We start from the raw sequence: 25,893 nt of genomic DNA on the forward strand, positions 1-25,893 counted from the left end.
AGACAGTATATGTTTTAAAACTCTAGTAATTTCAGTTGGAGATTCTAGGTCTTTTTTTTTGTTTGTTTGTTTGTTTTTTTGGTCTGGTCGTGGGGCCTGAACTCTGGGCCTGGGCGCTGTCCCTCAGCTCTTCAGCTCAAGGCTAGCACTCTACCACTTGAGCCACAGCGCCACTTCTGGCTTTTTTTTTTTTCTGCTTATGTGGTGCTGAGGAATTGAACCCAGGGCTTCATGCATGCAAGGCAAGCACTCTACCACTGAGCCACCTTCCCAGCCCTCTAGGTCTTTTTTTTAAAACGTCTTTTCTATAAAATAATACTCAAATTCACATTTAAGTGAACCTTGTATTTTGTCTCTGTGTGCCATTCAACAAATCATTGAAAAAGGAGCCTCATGCTATTACATTCTCCTCCATTCTCACTGAGAATTTATGTGTAGCTTTTACATGAAAATGTTGAATTAGAAATTAGTATTTCAAAGCCAGGCATAGTGACATATGCCATTAGTTCCAGATACTTGGGAAGTTAAGATGGGAGGATCACTTAAGCCCAAGAGTTTCTGATCAGCAGGAGCAACATAGCAGGATCCTGCCTTAGCCTCCTGAGTACTAGGATTAGAGATATGTGTCATTGTATCAGGCTCTATCACAGTATTTCTTGTTCTAATAATAATAAGAAATTCATAAAACTTTCAAACTAAGCAGGTAACTATTCTTCTTACTGTATTTCTTCCCTACCTGACTTGCTTGATTCTTTGTTGAATTATATACCATTATATACCATTGTTATATACCATTTCATGTATATATGTTGTAATGAAAATAATTCATAATACAAATACGACAAATTTAAAGTATTGAAAATGTTATGCTGTTTGGTGCTCTGTTTCTCAGTAAAAAATATTTCCAATTTTTATTTAGAAAGAGATAAATTTAAGGGCTTGCCCTGCTCAATCAGTACTTTTCATAGATAGTTAATCACAGGATTTGAGTTTTGATTGTTTGTATATTTACATTCCTCTTTCCAACCCTAGGAACTTGGTGTTGGTGGCACAAGTCAGTGGAAAATCTGTGGCCTAGACCCCACATCTACCCTTGGCATCTACTTTGAAGTTGTCAATCAGGTATGCTAGATTTCTTCACCTGTCTTCATGTTACAGTGTTCTGTCTGTTATTTACAGACCAGTATTCTCTAGCTACTTACTTCATAACTTGCTACTATTGGATCAGGCATGATGCTAGTCTGGCATGGTCTTTTTTATTTCTTCTAGGGGTTAGTGGGCTTTAGATTGAAATTATTACTTTTACCAGCCATTATAATATTGAATTTTTTGAATGTGCCAAATCTTTCCCTAATACTTTGTTTTTTTTTGGGTCTGGTCGTGGGGCCTGAACTCTGGGCCTGGGCGCTGTCCCTCAGCTCTTCAACTCAAGGCTAGTGCTTTACCACTTGAGCCTCAGTGCCACTTCCGGCTTTTTTTTTCTTTTTGCTTATGTGGTGCTGAGGAATCAAACCCAGGGCCTCAGGCATGTAAGGCAAGCGCTCTACCACTGAGCCACCTTCCCATTCCTTTCCCTAATACTTTGTTAAGAAAAATTCCAAAATACAAAATTTAAATAATGATATAGTGAATACCTATAAACCCACAAAAATTAACATTTTACTGTAGCTACTTTGTCCTTTGTTTATTGGTCCAACTTATTTTTGATGCATTTCAGAGCAACTTGCAGTCATCAGTGTATTTCATCCCTAAACATTCCAGCATTCATCGATAATTGGAGTTCAGGTTTTTCCTCACTAGACATTGAACACAAGACCTCATTTTTGCTAAATAGGTGCTCTTACCATTGAGGCTATACTTCCCACCCCAGAAGTTTATAAGTAAATCTGCTTCTTCTTTCTTTTCTTCCCCCTCTTTTCTTTTAGGTAAAAGTTATATACAGTGGAGTTATGAACCTCCTTAATGTGTGGTTTAAAATGCTTCAAGCATCTTATCCCTAAAAGTGTTTAGAAAAGCCTCGTAGGCTCTGTAACTATGTTTGGATCATGCCTATGACAGTAACCATGTATGTGGCCTCTCACTCTGCAGCACAATGCCCCAATCCCTCAGGGAGGCAGAGGAGCCATTCAGTTTGTCACTCAGTATCAACATTCCAGCACCCAGAAACGCATTCGAGTGACCACCATTGCCCGCAAGTAAGTAACTCATTTTCTTCGTCTTGAAATACTGAAAGTTTTCCTATGAAAAGATGTTTGACCATCTTTGAGGTGGTTTTTCTGGTTTTATTGGATGGTTCTCACCAATCCAACTTGATTGTTTAAGCCTTTGTCTTAGAGGAATACCTTTCAGTAAGATATAGCTCGATGAATATTATTTCTTATTATCACATTTATTACATACATAAACCATTAAAGTAGAATGTAAATTCAGAAGATCTTCTGTATCTGTGGTTTCTCCATTTAGGGAGTTAATCAACTTTGAATGGGTAATATGTTTTAAAAGCTTATCTGTACTGAGCATATAGACATTTTTTCTTATCCATTTTCTTTAAACAATATAGTGTAGCAACTGTTTGCACAGCATTTATATTTATTATATATTCCGAGTCATATGTGGATGTTTGAAAGTATTATACCTTTTTTCTATTTTTTTGTTTGTTTTTGTTTTGTTTTTTGGTGCTAATATTGAGGCTTGAACTCAGGGTCTGGTTGCTGTCCTTGACTTTTTTTTGCTCGAGGCTTGAGCTCTTACTACTGGAGCCATACCTTCACTTTGACCATTTTTGATTGGTGATAAGAATTTATGGACTTCCCTGCCTAGAGTGGTGTTCATCTTTGATCCTTAGATATCAGCCTCCTGAGTAGCTAGGATTACAGGCTTGAACCACTAGTGCCCAGTTATATTATTCATTTTAGTGGTTACATAGTAATTCATAGTTTGCATGGATATATCACTTCTCTGTTAAAGAAGATTGTAAGCCCTTATAACAGTGCTACATATTTTTAGGTCTTTATACACAGAGGTATTTCTGTTTCTTTTCTCTTTTTCTGTTTTTCTCTTCCTTTTCTCTTTCTCTCTCTCTCTCTCTCTCTCTCTCTCTCTCTCTCTCTCTCTCTCTCTCTCTCTCTTTGTGGCACCAAAGATCAAACCCAGGACCTTTTGCATGCAATAGTATGCCTTCTGCCACTCAGCTACAGCTCTAGTCTCATTTTAGCTATTTTCTAGAAATTAAATTTTGGATACTACACAACAACATTCTTTTTTTTTCTTTTTGGTCGGTTATGGGGCTTGAACTCTGGGCCTGGGCACTGTCCCTGAGCAATTCCACTCAAGCCAAGCATTCTACTCCTTGAGCCACAGAAAACTTCTGGTTTTCTGGTGGTTAATTGGTGGTTAATTGCTTGGGCTGGCTTTGAACCAGGATCCTCAGATCTCAGCCTCCCGAGTAGCTAGGATTACAGGCATGAGTTACCAGCGCCTGGCACAACTACTTTTTTATTTGTACTCTTCCCCAGTACTGTAAGAAGAGTACTACCACCTTATTAACAATCAACATTATTATTCTTTGACATGTCAGTGTAGATCAGTATTTCACTTCCATTTGTCTTTCCCCATGTTATCATTGAGTTGAGTATTTTTTCTTTTCTTTTTTTTAATTTATTGTGAAAATACTGTAATGAGGGGTTACAATTACATGGGCAATGAGTTGAGTACTTTTTCATGTTTATACCATACAGACTTTTTCTGTGATAGCTTCTGTTTGTTTTTGTAAAGCTTATTTATTTTACTTGTTCATTGATTTACAGATATTCTTTATGTATTCTGGAGATAATAATCATGTTTGTTGTATGTATTTATTCTTGGTCTATCAGGTAATTCTGGGAAGTCATTTTGTAAATTTGAAATTTGACATAGAAGGAGGAACATTATATTCAGGCTTGTCTCTTGAGTTTCTGCTTTTGTATCTTGTAGATGTAGAGAAATTGTCCTTTATCATTTTTCTTTTGAGCTGAGAGTCTTCAGATGTCACCATGGATAATTAAAAATGTATGCCAGGTGTCCTTAGTATAAGTACAGTACAAAGAAATAAAATTTCTTTGTCTTCACAAAGAAATAAGATTTATGTTTATCAAAGTGGAGATCTGGCCTTGTAGTCACTTCTGAACGTATGCCTGGCACTAACTCTGGAATTGTCAGTTGGGCAGATGCACAGAGTCAGCTCAGGCATATAGAAGCTGCGTTTGATCAAGAGGCTGCTGCAGTCTTGATGGCACGGCTAGGTGTGTTCCGGGCAGAGTCAGAGGAGGGGCCTGATGTGCTCCGGTGGTTGGACCGACAACTCATCAGACTGGTAAGTTGAGAATAATAGCATTGGGTTCAATGTTGGTCTCTGCTGTACTTTTGAGAAAAAAAAAATTGTCAATTAAACCTATTGTTTTATATAGTCAGTTAGCAAGTATTTATCAGTTGTTTACCTTCTGCCAAACACTGGACATTCTGAGAGTGTATCAAACAAATGTTAAGTGCGCATTTATTCAAGAGCTGACATCATAGTTAGAAAGAAACAAAATGTATGGACTATTTGGTGCTTTGGTATTTTGGTATTTGGTAACAATTGAGTTATGTTAGTGATTTTGTGAATGTTACAGTCCTATATTTTTTCCCGGCATCTAGGAGGTGTTTTAGAAATTGGGATCCATGCATAGTGAGAGATGCCTCATGTATCAGGCCAGATCCAAGCAGGAGAGAGGAAGCAAGAAGCATTACAATGTGTCTTTTGGGAGAGGTTAGACTTAAGTGTGATTCTCAAGCAGGGTTGTAGCATAGGCATGTGTTCATGTTTAACATCCCCCTAGAAGGGAGAGTCCTGGGAGAAAAGACCATTGTTAAAGATGAAAGAGTTGGGAGCCAGTGACTCACACCTGTAATCCTAGCTACGCAGGAGGCTGAGATCTGAGAATCACGGTTCAAAGCCAGCCCAGGCAGGAAAGTCCATGAGACTTATCTCCAAGTAACCACAGAAAACCAGAAATGGCACTGTGGCCCAAGTGGTAGAATGCTTGCCTTGAGCTGAAGAGCTCAGGGACAGGGTCCAGACCCAGAGTTCAAGCCCCACAATGAACACAAAAAGAAAAGAAAAGAGAAAAAGATTTAAGGGGGCTGGGAAGGTGGCTCAGTGGTAGAGCGCTTGCCTTGCATGCATGAGGCCCTGGGTTCGATTCCTCAGCACCACATAAGCAAGAAGAAAAAAGCCAGAAGTGGTGCTGTGACTCAAGTAGTAGAGCGCTAGTCTTGAGCTGAAGAGCTGAGGGACAGTGCCCAGGCCCAGAGTTCAGGACCCCCCCCCCAAAAAAAAAAAAAAAAAAGATTTTTGCAGGCTCAAGGGAGCTGAAAGATTGGTAGCAGAGGGAACAGAAGCTGTGTAATTAGCAAGTATGTTGACAGAAGAACTGATTAAAACCATAGAAAAAGACTTTCAAATCCAAAATGGAAAAGTTAGTGTTAACTTTTTTTTTCTTTTCTTAATCTCAAGGCCTGGCCTAGTTATTGTCCCTTAGCTTTTTCACTCAGTGCTAGTGTTCTTCCACTTGGGACAGAACTCCATTTTTTTACTTTTAGCTGGTTAATTGGAGATAAGGGTTTCACAGACTTTCCTGCCCAGGTTGGCTTAGAATGGAGATCCTCAGATCTCAACTTTCTGAGTTGCTAAGATTATAGACCTGAGCCACTGGTACCCAGCTTTAGTAATGACTCTTATTTAAAGTATGGGTAACTCTTAAGACTGATGAAGGAGGGAGAAAATGGGTGAAGAAAACCTTGGGAGTGGATGAAAGCACATTTTCCTTTATTATTATTATTTATTAATAATATTAATTTCCAGCTTCCTAGGTCCGCTTTTTTTTTTAATACTAGAGATTGAAGTTAAGGCCTTGACCATACTAAATGCATGCTCTGCCACAGAGCCACGCTCCTAGTCTTGTATTTTAACAGGAACTCCTGGTGATTTATGTATGTCTTTGCTGTCTGAGAATGTTATTCTCAAACTCATAGGAAGAAGCAGTAAGATTACAATATAGCTCTTAATCCAGGTGACACTAACTTAGATTTTCTTTTCTTTTCTTTTTTCTTTATATTTTTAACAGTGTCAGAAGTTTGGACAGTATAACAAAGATGACCCTACGTCTTTTAGGTTATCGGATTCCTTTTCTCTATACCCTCAGGTAAGGAATACATGTTTTAAAAAATAAATATAGAAGAATACATTGTAATAGAAATAAACTTTGTTTTTGGGATACAGTGGAGACTTTTTACGCTTTGAGATACAGGCTATCGTTGATAAAGTTTATTTTCTGATCGTATAGCCTCATCTGTTAATGAGGAAATATGGGTGGTTAGGAGGATTTTATGAGTTTAGTCAAGTATTCCATATCTAGCACTGCTGGGTGTTGGTGGCACACGCCTATAATCCTAGCTACTCAGGAGGCTGAGATCTGAAGATCACAATTCAAAGCCAGCCCAGGCAGGAAAGTCCATGAGACTCATCTCCAATTAACCACCAGAAAAATGGAGATGGCTCTGTGGCTCAAATGGTAGAGTATTAGCCTTGAGCTGAAGAGTGTAGGGATAGTGCCCAAGCCTAGAGTTCAAGCCCCAAGACTGACAAAAAATAATCAAGCACTGTGCAATCTCTGTAAAGCCATAACATTCTTTTTTTTTTTTTTTTTTTTGGGTCCGGTTGTGGGGCCTGAACTCTGGGCCTGGGTGCTGTCCCTCAGCTCTTCAGCTCAAAGCTAGTGCTCTACCACTTGAGCCACAGCGCCACTTCTGGCTTTTTTCTTTGTGCTTATGTGGTGTTGGGGCATCGAACCCAGGACCTCATGCATGCAAGGCAAGCACTCTACAACTGAGCCACCTTCCCACCCAGCCATAACATTCTTTAAGCTTGTTTGGAAGTTCTAGCAGGGGAACACAGCTACTCATATACCTTTAAAGACCAATCCTTCAATATTGGGGAAAGTTGTTCTCTTCCACCAAGTACACAGTTTCAGGAGGGCTGCACATGGATCAGTGAGCAAGGAAGAAGAAGACATCCGCCTATTCAGCCAGATTAGCCAAATCAATCTTGGTGATCAGTGGGTGGCAGATGTCGCATCCAGATTGCTCTCATTTCCAAATTTCTTTCTTTTTTCTTTTTTTTCCCATCATGGGGCTTGAACTCCAGGCCTGGGTTGTCCTCAGCTCTTCAGCTCAAGGCAAGTGCTCTACCACTTGAGCCACAGTGCCACTTCTGGTATTCCAGTAGTTTATTGGAGATAAGAGTCTCAGACTTTCCTGTTGGGGCTGGCTTTGAACCATGATCCTCAGATCTCAGCCTCCTAGTAGCAAGGATTACAGGCATGAGCCACCGGCCTCCAGCCCCAAATTCTTTATTCCAAAGGACCGTCCCTCAAAAGACAGTGTGCAAAGCAGACAAAATTGGTGCTGCTCTGGTAGTGCCCACATAACACTCACCCATTGAGTCCCACCAGAGTCCCCATTCCTAGAAGGACCCAGGATTGGCCAAGCCTAAAGAGCACAGTTGGGAAGCCACCAGATGAGATGGAGTCTAAGATTTTTTTCTGACAAGGCATTCTAGGGTAGAGGTCAAAAGTCTAGTCTCTGTAGCTATAGATGTCCTGGATTAGTGTCCATCTCTACAGCTCAAAAGTAGGGTGACTTTGGACAAGTTGCTTACCTCTTTGTACTTCACTTCCTCATCTATAAACCGAGAAAAGAACCTTTTACATGGGCTTATTGGACAGATTATTTAATTCTTGACATACACTTTGTGCATTGTATATAGAATGTGTTGAATATCATCCCTGATTATTTAGGAACATATGACTTAATAGTTGGAGTTTTAGGATGCTTATAGTTCTCAAGGCAGTTCATTTCTCATTCCTTAGAGTCAGCTAAAAGTCTACCCCACCTTTTGTAATCTGTAGGGTAATGAACATATCTTTCTAGTGTAACCTATTGTTCTATTCCCTATTCTTACCTCACTCCAACCTACCAGCCTGTGTCCGAGTCTTTTGCCTCAGTCTTCTGGCCTTTCTGGTATATTCTCAGTCCTTGGGAAGTCTCCTGTTGGTTTCTCTTCCCTACCCCAAAAGTGCATTTTTTTTATACTGTGGCTTATAACTCAAAGCCCTGTGTGGTGCTAGGAAGGTGGCTCAGTGGTAGAGTGCTTGCCTTGCATGCATGAGGCCCTGGGTTCGATTCCTCAGCATCACATAAGCAAAAAGGAAAAAGCCGGAAGTGGCGCTGTGGCTCAAGGGGTAGAGCGCTAGCCTTGAGCTGAAGAGCTGAGGAACAGCTCCCAGGCCCAGAGTTCAGGCTCCACGACCGGACCCAAAAAAAAGCCCTAAGTGTACTTCTTTTTTCTATTGATTTAATTCCTTTGAGAATAGATGTTCTCTTTCTATAGCCCCGTCCAGGGATTCTGGAAATAAATGTTTCTTTGCTTTTCTCCTTTCATATGAGAGCTTTACCATATCTGTAAATTTCATATTTTAAAGAGGATTCCCCCCGCCTTTTTTTTTGGGCCAGTACTGGGCCTTGAACTCTGGGCCTGGGAGCTGTCCGTAAGCTCCTTTTGCTCAAGGCTACCACTCTACCACTTGAGCTATAGCACTACTTTTTCTGTGATTAATTGGAGATTTGGATCTCACAGATTTTCCTGCCTGGGCTGTCTTTGAACCATGATTCTCAGATCTCAGCCTTCTGAGTAGCTAGGATTACAGGTGTGAGCCACCGGCGCCCGGCTGTGAAGTTCTTTATTTGTTGTTTTTAAGTTCTATAAAAATTTTAAAGTGGTAAAAAGCACAACACAGAATTCACTACCTTTAATCTTTTAGGTGTATAATTATATAATATTAAGTACATTTATGTTGTTGTGCGGCAGAAATTTTATCTTGTTGTGTGTGCAGAAATTTCATCTTGCTATACTGAATTTCTGCACTTATTGAATTAACAATTCTCCATTTCCTTCTTCCACCAGTTCCTGTGCCAGCTTCTGCTTTCTGTCTCTGTGAGGCCAGAGGCTTCTTTTCCTCTGTCTGGGCTCTATACTGTTTTGGGGATCTAAAAGGGTTGGGATCTACTCTCTAATATATCCAAAGATACAGCTATATGCATTTGTCTTTTTCTTTTTTGTCAACGCAGTTCATGTTCCATCTAAGAAGGTCTCCATTTCTTCAAGTCTTTAACAACAGTCCCGATGAGTCTTCCTATTATCGACACCACTTTGCCCGTCAGGACCTGACACAGTCTCTCATCATGATCCAGCCCATTCTTTACTCCTACTCCTTCCATGGACCCCCAGAGGTAAGGCTGTGTGTATCTGCTTTTTTTTTTTTTTTTTTTTGGTGGCAGTTCTAGTTTTGAATTCAGGGCTTGGGTGCTGTTCCTAAGCTTTTTTTGTTCAAGGTTAGTGATGTACCACTTGAGCCACAGCTCCACTTATGGCTTCTTGGTGTCTGTTTGGAGATGTGTCTCATGGACTTTTCTGCCTGGTTGGCTTCCAACTGAGAGCCTCAGATCTCAGCTGCCTAAATAGCTAGGATTACAGGTGTGAGCCACTGGCTTATGGCAATATGTGTATGCTTTTCTAATAATTACAATCATCTAGTATGTATGTTTTTCTTACAAATATACTTCTAAGGCAAAACTGTTTAAAAGAGAAAAGAAAAGTCTTTGAGAATTATTTAACATTGTTTCTGAGTATTAAAAATTATAGGGAAAGGTCAAAGGACATAGAAAGGTATTCTTTGAGAAAGTAATAAATGTAAAAAAACCTTTTAAATATTAGAGTACTTTGCTTTTTTTTTTGAGCTTATATTACCTAAGCAATAATTCCATGTCTAGTATAGTATTTAAAGAAAAAGCTTGGGCTGGGAAGGTGGCTCAGTGGTAGAGCACTTGCTTTGCATGCCTGAGGCCCTGGGTTCAATTCCTCAGCACCACATAAGCAAAAAGAAAAAAAGCCAGAAGTGGCGCTGTGGCTTAAGTGGTATGAGCGCTAGCCTTGAGCTGAAGACCTGAGGGACAGCGCCCAGGACCAGAGTTCAGGCCCCACGACTGGACCAAAAAAACCCAAAAAAACAAAAAGAAAAAGCTTTGTGCAAAGAGGTAGAAAATGGACTACTATAAGTCTACATATAGATTTATTCTATTGACTATTTAGGTCACTATCTAATTCTTTATTACAGTAGTCTATTTTCTCTTTCTTCACACAAAGTAAATAACTAATCTAAGATATAGTCAATTTATGTAATATATGTCCTTATATTGACATTACATGAAAACAAAATAGAAACTTATTGAAAGGAATGCTTATTCTGTTTTATAGAATAGAATGTTGCCTGGTTTGCAAATAAAGCCATTTATGATCGTTAAACTAGTGTGAGAAGGAAAGAAAATCTTTTGTAAATTATGCTTTTTAGAAGCATAAATAAAGAACTATTGGTGTGGGTGACTCACTTCTATAATCTTAGCTACTAAGGAGTCAAAGTTTCAAGCCTGCATAGGCAGACAAATCTATGACACTCTTATCTTCAATTAACCAGTGAAAAACCAGACCTAGAGCTCTAGCTCAAGTAGTAGAGTAAGTACAAGCCTTGAGTGAAAAAGCCAAGTGAGAAAGTGAGGCCCTGAGTTTAATCCCCAATACTGGCACAAGAATAAACAAACAATGAATGAATAAATAAAAAATAATGAACCATATAGAAATAATCCAAATAATTATGATTTAAAATATTAATATTTGTTATGCTAGGGTTTAAGGCTTTCTTAAATGAGTATGAGTTACTTTTATTTTTGAAATAAAAGTCATTGAAAAATTGTACTAAATGCTCTAAGTTCTCCCATTTATTACAACCACATGTTGAGAGAAAGATAGTCTTGATTCAATGGATTTCTAGCATAAAACAGAATGTTCCAATTACTTCTGGTTCCTAGATCACAAGTTACTTACTTCCTCTTTGCAATTGGTGAGGGATTACTTTGAGCCTGTTTCTCCTGTACAGAAGAGATTTAGAACCACTGAGCTGGGGAGCAAAGAGTGGGAATGTGTGATGATGGAGTCCTATGCCAGAAACATTTGTGAACATCATTGGGTGTGGGATTGGGTGTGAGACTGGAGTGGTTGCCATGTGGGGAGAAGAAAGACCAACATAGCTCTTCCTTTTCCTTTAGCCTGTGCTCCTGGACAGCAGCAGCATTCTGGCTGACAGAATTTTGCTGATGGATACTTTCTTCCAAATTGTCATCTATCTTGGTGAGGTAAGATGGTATTATTAGTTACTTTCCTAACTACTGTTTTGGTTTTCTTGTTATTTAATAATTTTTTTTTTGTTTGATTGTTTATTTTTGTGTTTTTGTACCTGTCCTGGAGCTTGAACTTAGGATCTAGGTACTGTTCCTGAGGTTTTTTTTGTGCAAGCCTAGGCACTCTACTTCTTTATTTGTTGTTGTTGGTGGTGGTGGGGCCTGAACGCTGAGCCTGGGCACTGACTCCTCAGCTCTTCAGCTCAAGGTTAGCACTCTACCACTTGAGCTAACTTCCCAGCCAGGCACTCTACTTCTTGAGGCACAGCTCAACTTTGGCTTTTTGGTGATTAATTGAAGATAAGAGTTTTACAGACATTCCTGCCTGAGCTGGCTTGGGACTGTGATCCTCAGATTTCAGCCTTCTTTTTTTTTTTTTGGGGGGGGGGGGTCATTCATGGGTTACATTTTTTGTTTTGGTTTGGTTTTTTGTTGGTGGTGGGGCCTGAACTTGGCCTGGGCACTGCCCCTCAGCTCCTCAGCTCAAGGCTAGCACTCTACCACTTGAGCCACAGTGCCACTTCCAGTTTTCTGGCCATTTATTGGAGATTTGGAGAGAAGAGTCTCACAGACTTTCCTGCCCAGGCAGGCTTTGAACTATGATTCTCAGATCTCAACCTCCTGAATAGCTAGGATTATAGGCATGAACCACCAGCGCTTGGCAAATCTCAGCCTTCTGAGAAGCGAGGATTACAGGTGTGAACCACCAGTACCTGGCAATGTAGGTTTTTAGATGACATTTAAAACAAGAACTAGGACTCAGGAAACCCAGTTTACTAAAATGAGTATAACAGGGAGAGAATGATGAAAGGGGGCGACATTGATCAAGATGTATTTTACTCACAAACTGACATGTTGAATTGAAACCCCTTTGTACAACTACTTAAAGATAATTAAAAAATAAAATTAAAAAATAAAATGAATATAGTGGCTTTTTTCTGTTCAGTAAAAGCTTTTAGACCCCTATATTTGTATATTGTAGAAATTTAACAGGCTTTGCTGTAAACAAATCTCAGGTGATTTTTTCTGTTGTTGTTAGTCTTTTGGGACAGGGACAGAGGGAAGGTGCAGGTAGGGGGGAAGGGGGAACAAATGTAGTCAGGTGATTTTTTTTTTTAAATCAATGTTATTTATTTCCAAAATAGGCAACACCAATTTATTCTTTCTCAGTATGCTTTTTTTCCCAGTATACTTTTTTGTGTGTAAAAATAAAGAAAATGAACTACTGTAATAGAGAATTACAGTCAAAAGAAGGAAAGTAAATACTCTCCTTTCAGAATTATATAAGTTAGGTTTGGGCTGCAGTTTTTCTTTGATGATATAACCTGGCATAGCAAACATTACATGGAACTGTGGATCTCTGGGTTGGTTGTGGATGTTTTTCAAGGAACAGTCCATTTCTCATAGAAATGGACTAAATGCCCTCAAAAAGGAAGTGGCTTCTCTGATTACTTGCATCAGTTTTGGGGAAATTTTTTTAAAATATAATTTTAGGGTCATTATTAATGTGTTGTATAGAGATGAGGGAAATTTTTCTTTTGGTTGGTTGTGGGACTTGAACTCAAGCTGAGTGCTATTCCTGTGTATTTTTTTTTTTTTTTTGCTTAAGGCTAATACTCTACCACTTTGAGCCATAGCTCTACTTTCTGTTTTCTGGTAGTTAATTGGATGTAAGAGTCTCACGGACTTTCCAGCCCAAGCTGGCTTTGAACTGAGCTCCTCAGATATCAGCCTCCTGGGTAGCTAGCATTACAGGTGTGAGCCACCAGTGCCCAGCTCCATTGTTTTCTTTTTTAGTAACCGCTAAATGGCATGAGAAAGCATTTCAGTTTACTTACATTTTGTGATTTCTCATGGTAAAAGTTAAATTTCTCTAACCATTTGCCAAGAAATATTAGAAGAAGAATGAACGTATTTTGCCCCATTGGGGACACAAAATACCCCTATTTTTCATAGTTTATTATGTTGTATTCTCATTGCCTAGTTGACACTTTCTCTGTTTTCTTTTCTTTCTTTTTCTTTTTTTTGTCATTTCTGGGGCTAGAACTCAGGGAGTGTGTCCCTGAGCTTCTTTTGCTCAGAGCTAGCACTCTACCACTCTACTTCCTTCCTTCCTTCCTTGAAGCTACCACTTGAGCTATAGCACCACTCCCAGCTTTTTCTCTTTATGTAGTACTGAAGAATCAAACTGAGGGCTTCATGCTTGCTAGGCAAGCATTCTACCACTAAGCCTCATTCCCAGCTCCTTGACAGATTTTATTATAGCATTACCTTCACTGCCAAGAGTGTCCCAACTCAGGGCCCAGGAGGAGCAAACAACAAGATAGGTCAGATACATGCAGTCTGCATGATTGGAGGAGGGGATGTGAAAAGGGAATGGACAGCCTGCAGATAGTTTTCCTTCTAGGTGTGAAATAAGACACTAGATTGAGCCAAACAGTAGAAAGGAAATGAAGGATGGGTGATGGTGGCTCACACCTGTAATCCTAGCTACTCAGGAGGCTGAGATCTGAGGATGACAGATCAAAGCCAGCATGGGCAGGAATCTCCACGAGAGTGAGTGGCGCTGTGCCTCAAGTGGTAGAGTGCTAGCCTTGAGCTGATGAGCTGAGGGACAGCGCTCAGGCCCAGAGTTCAAGCCCCACGTCTGACAAAAAAAAAAAAAGAAATTGAAGAATGGCTTGGTTTACCCAGTCCACAGGCTTTGCTAGCTAGTTGTTTTGTGTAGTTATTTGACTGATGACTGGAGCTCTGGGAGAATTGTGTAACTGTTCCCCTTAGATGTACTCTTTTTTTTTTTGGGTCCAGTCGTGAGGCCTAAACTCTGGGCCTGGGCGCTGTCCCTCAGCTCTTCAGCTCAAGGCTAGCACTCTACCACTTGAGCCACAGCGCCACTTCCTGCTTTTTTCTTTTTGCTTATGTGGTGCTGAGGAATCGAACTCAGGGCCTCATGCATGCAAGGCAAGCGCTCTACCACTGAGCCACCTTCCCAGCCCTGGATGTACTCTTTTTGCCTACTACTGGGCAGCCCTGCTTTGCTTCTCTTGAAAATCCCCACCCACCCCCTTTCTCGTGTGTGTGTGTGTGTGTGTGTGTGTGTGTGTGTGTGTGTGGGTGTGGGTGTGGGTGTGTGTGGGTGTGTGTAGGGGTGGGGGGTTGTGAGTGTGGAGCTTGAACTCAGGCCCTAGGCGCTGTCCCGGAGCTTCTTTGCTCAAGGGTGTGTGTGTGTGTGTGTGTGTGTGTGTGTGTGTGTGTGTGTTTGTAGGGGTGGGGGATTGTGAGTGTGGAGCTTGAACTCAGGCCCTAGGCGCTGTCCCGGAGCTTCTTTGCTCAAGGCTGGTGTTCTACCACTTGAGCCACAATTCCATTTCTAGCTTTTGGTGATTAAATGGAGATGAAGTTTTGTTTGTTTGTTTTTTTGTCGGTCGTGGGGCTTGAACTCTGGGCCTGGGCGCTGTCCCTCAGCTCTTCAGCTCAAGGCGAGTGCTCTACCACTTGAGCTACAGCGCCACTTCCGGTTTTCTGGTGGTTTATTGGAGATAGGAGTCTCACGGTCTCTCCTGCCGGGGCTGGCTTTGAACCGCGATCCTCAGATCTCAGCCTCCTGAGTAGCTAGGGTAATCCTAGCCTATAATAGGCGTGAGCCACCAGCGCCCGGCGGAGATGAAGTTTTATGGATTTTCCTGCCTGGGACAGCTTTGAACTGTGATCCTCAGTTCCGAGCCTCCTAAGTAGTTAGTATTATGGGTGGGAGCTGCTGGTTTCTGACTGAAATTTCTCTTTTGTGACATAAAAGTTTCTCACTGGAAACCAGTTCTAGATGGTGGTGTGGTGATGGTAGAAGAATGTCAGAAGCATTGATGAAGGGGCCTTTGGTCTTTCAACAGCAGTTGTGTTTGCTTTGGTGTAGACTATAGCCCAGTGGCAGAAAGCTGGATATCAGGACATGCCTGAGTATGAAAACTTCAAGCACCTACTGCAGGCACCACTAGATGATGCTCAAGAAATTCTACAGGCACGCTTCCCCATGCCGCGTTACATCAACACAGAGCATGGTGGCAGTCAGGTGGGTGAGCTGAGTTTCAGCCAAACATTTCATGATCTATTTTTATGGCTATAAATCCAAGTATGGCTTCTTTGTCTTGCCATTCTGGGAACTGAACATGGGATTTGCTAGGCAAGCTCTCTACCACTGAGTTACATTGCCAGCTGACTTCTTTGTACATGAAGATGCTGACATCAAGGTATAGGATTAACAGTGTTTCAGCCCGTGGGTTTAAGCTAAAGAAATAGGTTCCTATATAATAAAATGATTTCTCATTTAATTAAAGAAATGGTATGAAAATTTGTCTTTCTTTTTTCTATTATAGTAATGGCACTTTTAATCTCTAACTTTTGTTTTTTTAAAGGCTCGATTCCTTTTGTCCAAAGTGAACCCATCTCAGACACACAATAATCTGTATGCTTGGGGACAGGTAAGAAATTGACAGATATTTGGGAAAGGTACTAGGCTATTTATTTTAAAAACTTGTTTTAAATTCCTATAAAATGGGACTCTTTTTGGGCTAAAGACAGGTTAACTTAGATTTGAATATTCCACTAGGATGGGAAAACTTTGAATGACATAGTTGCAGTGAGAGTTGGAGTGCTACCTGTGTAGATTCCCTTTTATAGCATACAGCATAACCTGCCAGGGTCAGATCAGGGACAAGTACTGCTGCAACTCACTGCTGATGTGGATCTTGGCTCCAAAGGAGTCCTCAGCACCATGGAAGGGTTAAAATAGAAAGGCATATCCTCAAAACCATGTTTTCAGTGGGCAGGGATGGCCTTGTTTATGTGGATCAGGAAAGGGTTTGCTGAGGAAAGTTGATAGTAGTTTGCTTGGCAGAGGTTGAGGTGGTGGGGAGTACAGGTGACAAGAATGTTCTGAGGCAGAAAGGTACTCAAAAGCACATAAATTTTTTATTTTTATGTTTTACGAATACAATATATCTTGATCAGTGTTATTCCTTTCAACAAAAACTCAAACATAAAGTCTCTGCCAGTAAGACTTTATTATTTAAAATTTCAGGAAACTGGAGCACCTATCCTAACTGATGACGTCAGCCTGCAGGTGTTCATGGATCATTTGAAGAAGCTGGCTGTCTCCACTGCCTCTTAAACTGAGGATGTGACCAGGATATTGGAGAAAACACAGTTGTGAGCAGATCATGTCCCAGTTATTTATAAAGGCTTAATTGCATTCCTTTAACTTTTCTGACAGATTTTAATAAATAACCAAAGGAGGTTTTGTTTGTAAGTCTGAAGATTATAATTTATTTGTAATCCTTTTCTATGTCCCACTTCCTGCCCATGAAATTGTAAGGTCGTAAATCTTTTGGTACTTGTAGTTGTTTACTTGCTTTTTGTAGCCTAACTTTAGAGTCTGTATAAAATCAGAGGTAATGGATTTTGTCAGCTTGTTGAAATGAAAACATTGATGATCATGCAGGAAATAAATCGTTGAGGAAAGAAAGCACTGGCTAAAATAATGCTAAAACAAATTTTACCTCCTGAGGTCTCTGTGTGTGATGTGACTCTCTCAAAATAGCTCTCTGAAAAACAGCAATCAGGCTGAGTATTATAGCAGGAGATCCTGTGGTTCTGTTTGTCACTAGTGTGTTATACACAGCCATTCATGAGAAAAGAAGCAGGTAGCTGAACATAAGCATCCTAGTGCCTTTCATCCAGGCCTGAAGCCAGCCTTCCTCAACCACTAAGCCTTAGATCCAACAGGGTGTCTCTGCCTCAGTATCTCAAATTCAAACTGCTAACTAAAAACACAGCAGTAATCACAGCCCATATTCTATATTTAAATCAATAGTGTTTCGGAAATAAAATATGAAGTTCTTCTTTGTGCAAAACAAAAAAGTGTTTACTGAACTTAATTCTTGTTTATATCTAAATGTTAAGGGGTCAAGGAAAAATATGGAATATGTAGGACTGTTCTGATAGAGCATGGATGGGGCACTGTGCTGCCTCACATGTAACTCTCATGTCAGCAGTCCTGCCCAGGGTAGACACCAAGAAGGGCTGGCTGGTGGCCTGATGCCAGTGGCTCATGCCTATAATCCTGTCTACTCAGGAGGATTTGAGGATTGTAGTTCAAAGCCAGTATGGACAGGAAAGTCTGTGAGACTGTTATCACCAATAAATTACTTAAAATACTGGAAGTGGAGCTGTGGGTCAAGTGGTAGACTGCTGGCTTTAATCAAAAAAGCTCAGGGACAGCACCCAGACTCTGTGTTCTAGCCCTGGTTACTGGCATACACACATAGCAAAAAGGCTAATGTGCATAAGTGGCTCCACCAGAGTGTGGCACACTTATCCTGGGCATCAAGTGAAATAACTTGTACAGGTACTATTTTTCCAATCAGTGTAATGTACACGCACACACAGACACACACACATATCTATACATACTACTCTGATATGTGTACACATACACATATATTACTTTTGATTTTATATGTGTTTGTTTAAAAACAAAATAAACATTGTATCCTAAAGAGCTTATAATTAATAAATGCTTTTTCCTCACTCCCTAAACTTAGATCTGCTCTTCAGAGGTTAATTGTTCAATCTTACATGTTTTTGTTGAATTTTAGCCAATTATTTTTCAATTCCTATTTTCAGTGGATGTAGATATTAAGACCTTCCTTCTACACTCCAGTTTGGATCAGCTATGCCTTTATTTTTATATTATTAAGTGATAAAATGTATATTCTGGCCTATAACAATAATTCTATTTTTTTGTTTCTAAGTTTATTGTGGAAACTAATAAAGAGCATATATACAGTTTAATGATGTAAATATTGTTCATATGTGTATTGAGTATGTTTTTTCTTTCTTTCTTTTTTGTTTAGTAAGTTTCTATGTCACTTGACAAGATCAGAGTCACTTTTCTTACATGTCATCATTTCACAAGTTGGCTTCCTTCCTATTTGGATTTGGATTTTCTTGTTTTGTGGGGCTTTCCTCCCAGATTTTCTTAGTTTTTGGTTGATGTTTGAGAGAAGTTTTTTGTTTTTTATTTACTAAGAGATTCCAGCTGCTTATTCTGAATGAAGTCCCTTCCTTTTTTTAGATGTCACTAATGTCCCGGACTTCCAATATGGGTCATTTTTTTTTTTTTTAGACCTGCTACACAACTGTCATGCAGGACTTTTCTTTTGTGTGGGATTCTTATTTAGCTCCATTCTTCCTATAATTCAATGCAACATTTGCTATCTCAAATGACTTGTCAAAATGAGAACATGGAAAATAATTCATTGGACTTGGGCATGTCTGCAAATCTATGTTCCTGTTTGACTATGGGTGTAAAACTAGGCCCACAATCACTTCCTGTCAGAACTTTGGAGCTGGTATTTGATTCACCCAACAAAAATTATTCTGCAGAAAGTTATGGAATCATCTGTGTGCTGGGAACATAGCCAATAAAACATGAATTCCTGATCTTGTGAAGTTTCTATTTAGGGTAGATCAATAGTTAAAAAATTAGAAGTAAGGGGGCTGGGAAGGTGGCTCAGTGGTAGAGCGCTTGCCTTGCATGCATGAGGCCCTGGGTTCGATTCCTCAGCACCACATAAGCAAAAAGAAAAAAGCCGGAAGTGGCACTGTGGCTCAAGTGGTAGAGCACTAGCCTTGAGCTGAAGAGCTGAGGGACAGTGCCCAGGCCCAGAGTTTAGGCCCCACGACTGGACCCCCCCCAAAAAAAAAAATTAGAAGTAAGTTATGTATTAGAAGTCAATGAGGGCACCTATGGCTCATGCCTGCAATTCTAACTTTTCAGGAGGCTGAGGCCTAAGGATCACAGTTCAAATCCAGCCTGGGGAGGAAAGTTTGTAAGACTTATCTCTAGTTAATCACAAAAAAACTATAAGTAGCACTATTGCTCAAGTGGTAGAACACTAGCCTTAAGCAAAAAGGAGCTCAGGAACAATGCCTAGGACCAGAAAAAAAAAAAAAAGTATGATGTAGACAAATGAAACAACTCCAATTAATTGGATGTTGGGCCATCTTGAGTGATTCTGATACTTTTATCTTTTGAGTTTATATTTTCTGTCTTCTGCTTCTGCTCTATATTTTTGGAGCATTTCCTATGTAACAGTTATCTTTTCCAGGAGTTCATATTCTCTGTCTTTTCCATAGGGTATTTTTATATTTTAGATACAATTTTTAATTGAGATACATCTTGAAGAAAGAGCACATAAAACTGTAAGCAGATTAAACCTAAAATTTTCTCTTTGGGACATTTATGTTTCACATTAATATAAAAAAAAAAGGATATGAGATGCCTAGATGGCTCTGACATTCAAGTATGCCAGGTGTGGTGCATAGGAAGAGAACATGTTTCTTGTTGGATGTGGCATTGATAATTCGGTTGTGGACATTTTAAGGAGCTTGTGGGATATGGATAAAAAATGAAGATGCCGCGGGTTGGCAGTGATCCATGTGGATTTGCTTTCAGATTAATAAAGTGGGTAAGCTTGGTGAGAAAAGAGAGTAGTGGGCTGGGAAGGTGGCTTAGTAGTAGAGCGCTTGCCTTGCATGCATGAGGTCCTGGGTTCGATTCCTTAGCACCACATAAACAGAAAAGGCTGGAAGTGGCACTGTGGCTCAAGTGGTAGAGTGCTAGCCTTGAGCTAAAGAGCTCAGGGACAGCACCCAGGCCTAGAGTTCAAGCCCCATGACCCCCCCCCCCCCAAAAAAAAAAAAGTCTCATAAACTTTCCTGCCCAGGCTGGCTTTGAACTGTGATCCTTAGACCTCAGCCTCCTGAGAAGCTAGGATTACAGGCATGAGCCACAGGTGCCCAGCACTCATTGGCTTGGAAATCAAGTCTAAGTGTGGCTGAAAAGTAATGTAAAAACAACAACAACAAAGAAAAACCTCTTGTTTTCATGTCTTGGGGTTCATTTTGCTTAACGTCATTTTTTTTTTTTTTTGGGTCCGGTCATGGGGCCTGAACTCTGGGCCTGGGCACTGTCCCTCAGCTCTTCAGCTCAAGGCTAGCGCTCTACCACTTGAGCCACAGCGCCACTTCCAGCTTTTTTCTTTTTGCTTATGTGGTGCTGGGGAATCGAACCCAGGGCCTCTGGCATGCAAGGCATGCGCTCTACCACTGAGCCACCTTCCCAGCCCCAAAACCAAGATTTTCTTTTTTTTTTTGCCAGTCATGGTGCCTGAACTCTGGGTCTGGGCACTGCCCCTCAGCTCTTCAGCTCAAGGCTAGTTCTCTACCACTTGAGCCACAGCACCACTTCCAGCTTTTTTTGCTTATGTGGTGCTGAGGAATCGAACCCAGGGCCTCATGGATGCAAGGCAAGCACTCTACCACTGAGCCACCTTCCCAGCTTAACATCATCTTATACGGTCATATGCATATAGCTATTGAGCTATTCTGTCCATCTTCTAGGATTATCCTAGACATGTCCTATTTTTTTTTTTTTTTTTGTTCTTTTGCCAGTCGTAGGGCCTGAACTCTGGGCCTGGGTGCTGTCCCTTAGCTTTTCAACTCAAGGCTAGTACTCTACCACTTGAGCCACAGCACTACTTCTGGCTTTTTCTGCTTTTGTGGTGCTGAGGAAACGAACCCAGGGCCTCATGCATGCAAGGTAAGCACTCTACCACTGAGCCACCTTCCCAGCCCCTGTGCTAATTATTACAAATGAGGGAAATAATGTTTTTTTTGGGGGGGTCTGGCTTGCTAAACTTAATATGATTTTTTCCAAGTCTTTCTATATCCTACAAATGGGTCTGTATCATTCTTTCTGATGGAAACAGAATTCCATTGTATATATGCATATATATATATATATATAATTTTTTTGATCCATTCATTTACTGAGGGGCATCTGAGTTGATTCCATAGTGCTGCAATAAACATAGTTGTGCTGGTAGCTTTAGTATGGCCGTGTTTGTGGTCATTTGGGTAAATGCCCAGAAGTGAGATTGCTGGATCATAGGGAAGCTCTGTTGTTTAGTCTTTTGAGGAACCTTTTTCTTTTTGTTTTTTTTTTCCCTCATGGTTTATCCCTTGTTGTTACTGCATTTGATTTTGGTACCCTGGGTATCATATATATGTTTCAAATTAGGGAAGGGAAGGGGAGCAACAAAATGGTGAGACAAAGGACAAAGGGTGAACCAAATGCAACAGCGATACTCACAAGACAGTATGTTGGAAATGAACTTGGGGGATGGGTGGGTAGGGAAAGTGGGAGAAAAATGAAAAATGAGTGGATAACAAGTTGGACAAGAAATGTACTCACGGGCTGGGAATGTGGCTTGCCTAGCATGAAGCTCTGGGTTCCATTCCTCAGTACAACATAAACAGAAAAAGCTGGAAGTGGTGCTGTGGCTCAAGTAGTAGAGTACTAGCCTTGAGTACAGGGAGGCTCAGAGACAGTGCTCAAGCCCTGGACTGGCAAAAAAAAAAAAAGAAAAAAAGAAAGAAATGTACTCACTTCCTTACATATGTAACTGCAACCCCTCTACATCATCTTGACAATAAAATGTTTCTAAAAAAGGTAATGTAATTCCTGCCTATCCTGGGCCTAACACATCAGCCTTGCTCTCCAGTGTTCACCTACTGAAATGTGGGTAGATTATGCCTTGAAGAAATATGAATAAGAGAATCTGACAGAATCAAAAGACATTTTCGTTTTGTTTTTGAGACATAGGTACATTTGTATGATGAATAGAATTCATGAGTGGAAAATGAGTGGGGTGAGTGCTGTTAGGGTGTAGTTAATGACAAAGGCCTCTGAGGAGGCTGCAAAGAGTGGGACCCAGAATACAAAGGTGAACTGTTTTTGACCTGCAGGCACACAAAATTCACCTACAGGGGGCTGGGAAGGTGGCTCCGTGGAAGAGTGCTTGCATAGGCTCTGGGTTCGATTCCTCAGCACCACATAAGCAGAACAAGCTGGAAGTGGCGCTATGGCTCAAGTGGTAGAGCGCTAAGCCATGAACTGAAGAGCTGAGGGACAGCACCTAGGCCCAAAGTTCAAGCCCCACGACCGGAAAAAAAAAAAAATTCACCTACAGGAATATGAGGAAGAGGGAAGAGAGAAATGGTATTTCTGCAGATCTGAGACCTGAAAGAAGAATGAAATTAAGCCTCTCCTGCATTTTCTGACCTATGGCAAGATAGGCATTGTTGTTATGCATTTGGGAAAGTTTCTGTCCAAAGAAGTTGTCATTTGCTTACCTTCACACGGTATGAAGTGTGGCTTGGCCTGTCACAGCTTGCCAAAAAGCCACCTACCCCAGAATCCATAGCCTGGAGCCCAAGGTGGACTACAAGTCCCAAGGTACATTGCGAGGTGGAGAAGGAAGTGACTGAAGAGCCGACTTCCCATTGGTCATAGCGGCAACGACCTCGACGAGACGACAGCCCGCCGATGCTTTGGGCCACCGTGGAGTAAAAGTTTGAACATGAATCCCCAAACAGCCTCGGTATGGTACAAGCGGTTATCTTTGGTGTACGCGTTAGGCGCCTGGACGCTGCTAGGCTCTGTGTTTTATTTGGATCGTAAACAGGCGCCATCAGGTAAGGTTTTCGACACAACCAACCGCAAGTAGGTCCAGGCCTGAGAGTCTAAAAGTCACTTCCCTGTGCTTAAGCCCCAAGGTTACTCTAAAACGAGTTGAAGCGGTTACTTAAGGGACCTGGGCTCTTAAGAGATCCGCAAAGAACTGGACGCCAGTAATGTTGACATGCTGAACGGTACTTAGCAAAGACGGCTGTCCTTACTCTCAGTTGGGAGAATGTGTGAAGTTCAAGGTGGGATTTCTTTAACGAAGTGCTTGCTGCCCAGTACTCTTAGCCCTCATCTCCTATGAGGAGCAAACAATCTCAGGACTAGTTAAAGAGTGCTAAAACAGCCAAAGAGCATTAAAAGCGAATCAGCTGCTGGGTATAAGAGGAAATCTCTTAGCCTTTTAATTATATGCTGAAGTCGAAGAGACCAGAACTGATTAATGTAGTTACTAGGGCCTGAGTGAAGAGTGGGGACAATGGAAAGTGCCTGCTAAATTATAGATTTCCCCCCCCCTCCCCCGCCCATGGATGAAAGTATTCTAAAAGCAACCCTGGTATTAGTTGCACAACTCTAAACATAGTAAAAGCCCACTGATGTGTACCTTTTAAGGGGAATTGTATGTAAGTTACTATCTCCAGCTCTTATGTGAAATCTTGAAGATTACACTTGTTCATGAAAAATATAAGTAGTCTGAAAATTAACATTCCCAGCAATAAGTTCCATAGCAGTTATGGTTTTTTTTTTTGGTCGTGGGGCTTGAACCCTGGGCTTGGGCGCTGTCCCTCAGCTCTTACAGCTCAAGGTAAGCACTCTACCGCTTGAACCACAGCACACTTCCACTTTTCTGGTGGTTAATTGGAGATCAGAGTCTTATGGATTTTCCTGTCCCGGCTGGCTTTGAACCATAATCCTCAGATCTCAGCCTCCTGCGTAGCTAGGATTACAGGGGTGAGCCACCAGCAGCAGTCTGTTTTTCTTCCTCCTCCTCCTCCTCCTCCTCCTCCTCCTCCTCCCCCTCCTCCCCCCCTCCCTTTCCCCCTCTTCCTCCCCCCTCCCTTTCCCCCTCCCCTCCTCCTCCCCCCCCTTTCCCCCTCTCCTCCTCCCCTTCTCCCCTCCTCCCTTTTTCCCCTCCTCCCCTTCTCCCCTCCTCCCCTCCTCCTCCTCCCCCCCCTTTCCCCCTCCCTCTCCCCCTCCCCTCCTCCCCTTCTCCCCTCCTCCCCTCCTCCTCCCCTCCTTCCCCCCCCTCCTCCAAGAACATGGTGATAGGCATCTATTGGCCTGATTCTAGACTTAGTTTATTTCCAAGACTTTAATTATTGCTTTCACAGTTAATCACTCAACTTTTTGTTTTTTTTTAAAGGTCATGAAGTAGAGCAAAAGGATGATTCAACAAGTGAAATGCCTGTCTCAATTGAAAAGTCTGAGCTCCTAAAAGGAATTTATGTGGAAACAATTGTCACATATAAAAAAGATTTTGTCCCAGTTACTGACAAAATCCTCAACTATTTCAAATCATGGACTGGTGGACCTCGTTAATAATTATGATTAACTGCTGAATTCTGAAAACAAAGACTTTGGTTCATTTAAGCTTGATAGATGATTTGTTTTTTGTTTGTGAAAAGTATCTATTTAATTTAACTTTGCTGTAAAATGTAATCAGTGGTAAACGCAGAGACTATTTCCTTGAATGAAACTAAACATAGTAATTCAGAAGGTATTTTATATTTTACTTGTGTAAAAGGTCAAGGTGAAGTTCCACATTGAGTTTCTATAGGCTCATTTTTCGAACTAGCTCATATGACTTCGCATTTTTTTTCATGTTGGTTATTAAAGCCTTAGGTTAAAGTGAAATTCAGCAAAATTTCCCAGTTCATTTTGGGGCTTACAACAGCCCTTTGGGTACTGTTGGATAGTGGGTTTCTTATGAGTTAGAATAAAATTCCTGAAGTAAATAGACTTTTTCTGTTCTTCTGGACCAGTACCTTCACATACATCTGAAGTATAGATTAAAGGCCGAATGTGGCTAGTGCTGATGCTGTTTTAGATGCTGGGGACATAAAGTCAGCATGATGCTATCAATATCACCTGTCCCATTTAGCTGCAAACAACAAACTGACACAGCCAGCTTAAATCACATGGGTGTTTGTCAAAATATGTATAGGAAGTTCAGAATTAAAACAGAGTTACTAGTGGAGGTCTTCAGAGGAACTGGAACACAGCCACTCACAGAGCCTGTTTGAGCTATATCCTGTTTCTTTCTGGCAACATATCAGTTTCTTTTTCTTCCCTAGAGTTAGCCCTGAAAGGAACTACTTTCTAGCAACAGTGCTGAATGCTGATCAGCTTCTCCCACCCATGTGTTTGGCTTTTACTCTTGTGAGAACCTCAGTTCAGCTTTTTAGCAGATCCCTGCTTTGTGGATTACTGATACTTCCTAAATTGTTAATACATCATTTCCCGTTTGAATTTTGCTTTTTATTCATTGTTACTTAAGACCCTGTGAGGCAAAAATACCATGTGACCTTCCATTCTGTAGTATTGGGAATTCTGTAAGGGTCTTTTACTACTGGCGATGTTAGCTTTGACCACTTCATAAAGATAATTTTGCATTCAGTATTTAAAATTCAAGCTTACTGGTTTGTAGATTTTTCTGAGTGAATGACAGCTCCTTGCTCTCTCACTCTCTATTTCTCCCTCTCTTCCTCTCTCTCTTCTTTTACTTTATCTCTCTTCCTTACTTTCATTAGGATCCTTCTTATACTATTCAGAGCCTGTGGGCTTAAGCATCTTTTTTTTTTTTTTGTCCATCTTGGGGCTTGAACTCTGGGCCTAGGCGCTGTCCCGCAGCTCTTCAGCTCAAGGCTACCAGCTCTCTTACCACTTGAGCCGCAGCACCACTTTCAGTTTTCTGGTGGTTAATTGGAGATAAAAGTCTCTCG

General features: G+C 40.9%; 2 protein-coding genes across 4 annotated transcripts in view; both read left to right on the plus strand.

The window, feature by feature from the left end:
• Positions 1–17,226, plus strand: part of Sec23b (SEC23 homolog B, COPII coat complex component) — a 41,279-nt gene extending 24,053 nt beyond the window's left edge. For all 3 annotated transcript variants that reach the window (XM_042666442.1, XM_042666443.1, XM_042666441.1), the window contains exons 12-20: positions 1,033–1,122; positions 2,089–2,195; positions 4,198–4,351; positions 6,144–6,221; positions 9,205–9,366; positions 11,236–11,322; positions 15,278–15,433; positions 15,777–15,842; positions 16,442–17,226. In XM_042666442.1, the coding sequence (XP_042522376.1) occupies positions 1,033–1,122; positions 2,089–2,195; positions 4,198–4,351; positions 6,144–6,221; positions 9,205–9,366; positions 11,236–11,322; positions 15,278–15,433; positions 15,777–15,842; positions 16,442–16,531 (990 nt within the window). In that variant the 3' untranslated portion in view covers positions 16,532–17,226. The remainder of the gene's footprint in view (positions 1–1,032; positions 1,123–2,088; positions 2,196–4,197; positions 4,352–6,143; positions 6,222–9,204; positions 9,367–11,235; positions 11,323–15,277; positions 15,434–15,776; positions 15,843–16,441) is intronic.
• Positions 17,227–22,775: 5,549 nt separating this feature from the next.
• On the plus strand, positions 22,776–24,906 carry Smim26 (small integral membrane protein 26). The gene is made up of 2 exons (XM_042666449.1): positions 22,776–22,962; positions 24,315–24,906. Exons 1-2 carry the CDS (start codon positions 22,848–22,850, stop codon positions 24,488–24,490), a joined length of 291 nt encoding a protein of 96 aa, XP_042522383.1. The 5' UTR covers positions 22,776–22,847; the 3' UTR covers positions 24,491–24,906.
• The last annotated feature ends 987 nt before the right edge of the window (positions 24,907–25,893 follow it).

The sequence above is a fragment of the Dipodomys spectabilis genome, unplaced genomic scaffold (genome assembly GCF_019054845.1).
Source record: "Dipodomys spectabilis isolate Male_0828 unplaced genomic scaffold, ASM1905484v1 ptg000365l, whole genome shotgun sequence".
Lineage (NCBI taxonomy): Eukaryota > Metazoa > Chordata > Mammalia > Rodentia > Heteromyidae > Dipodomys > Dipodomys spectabilis.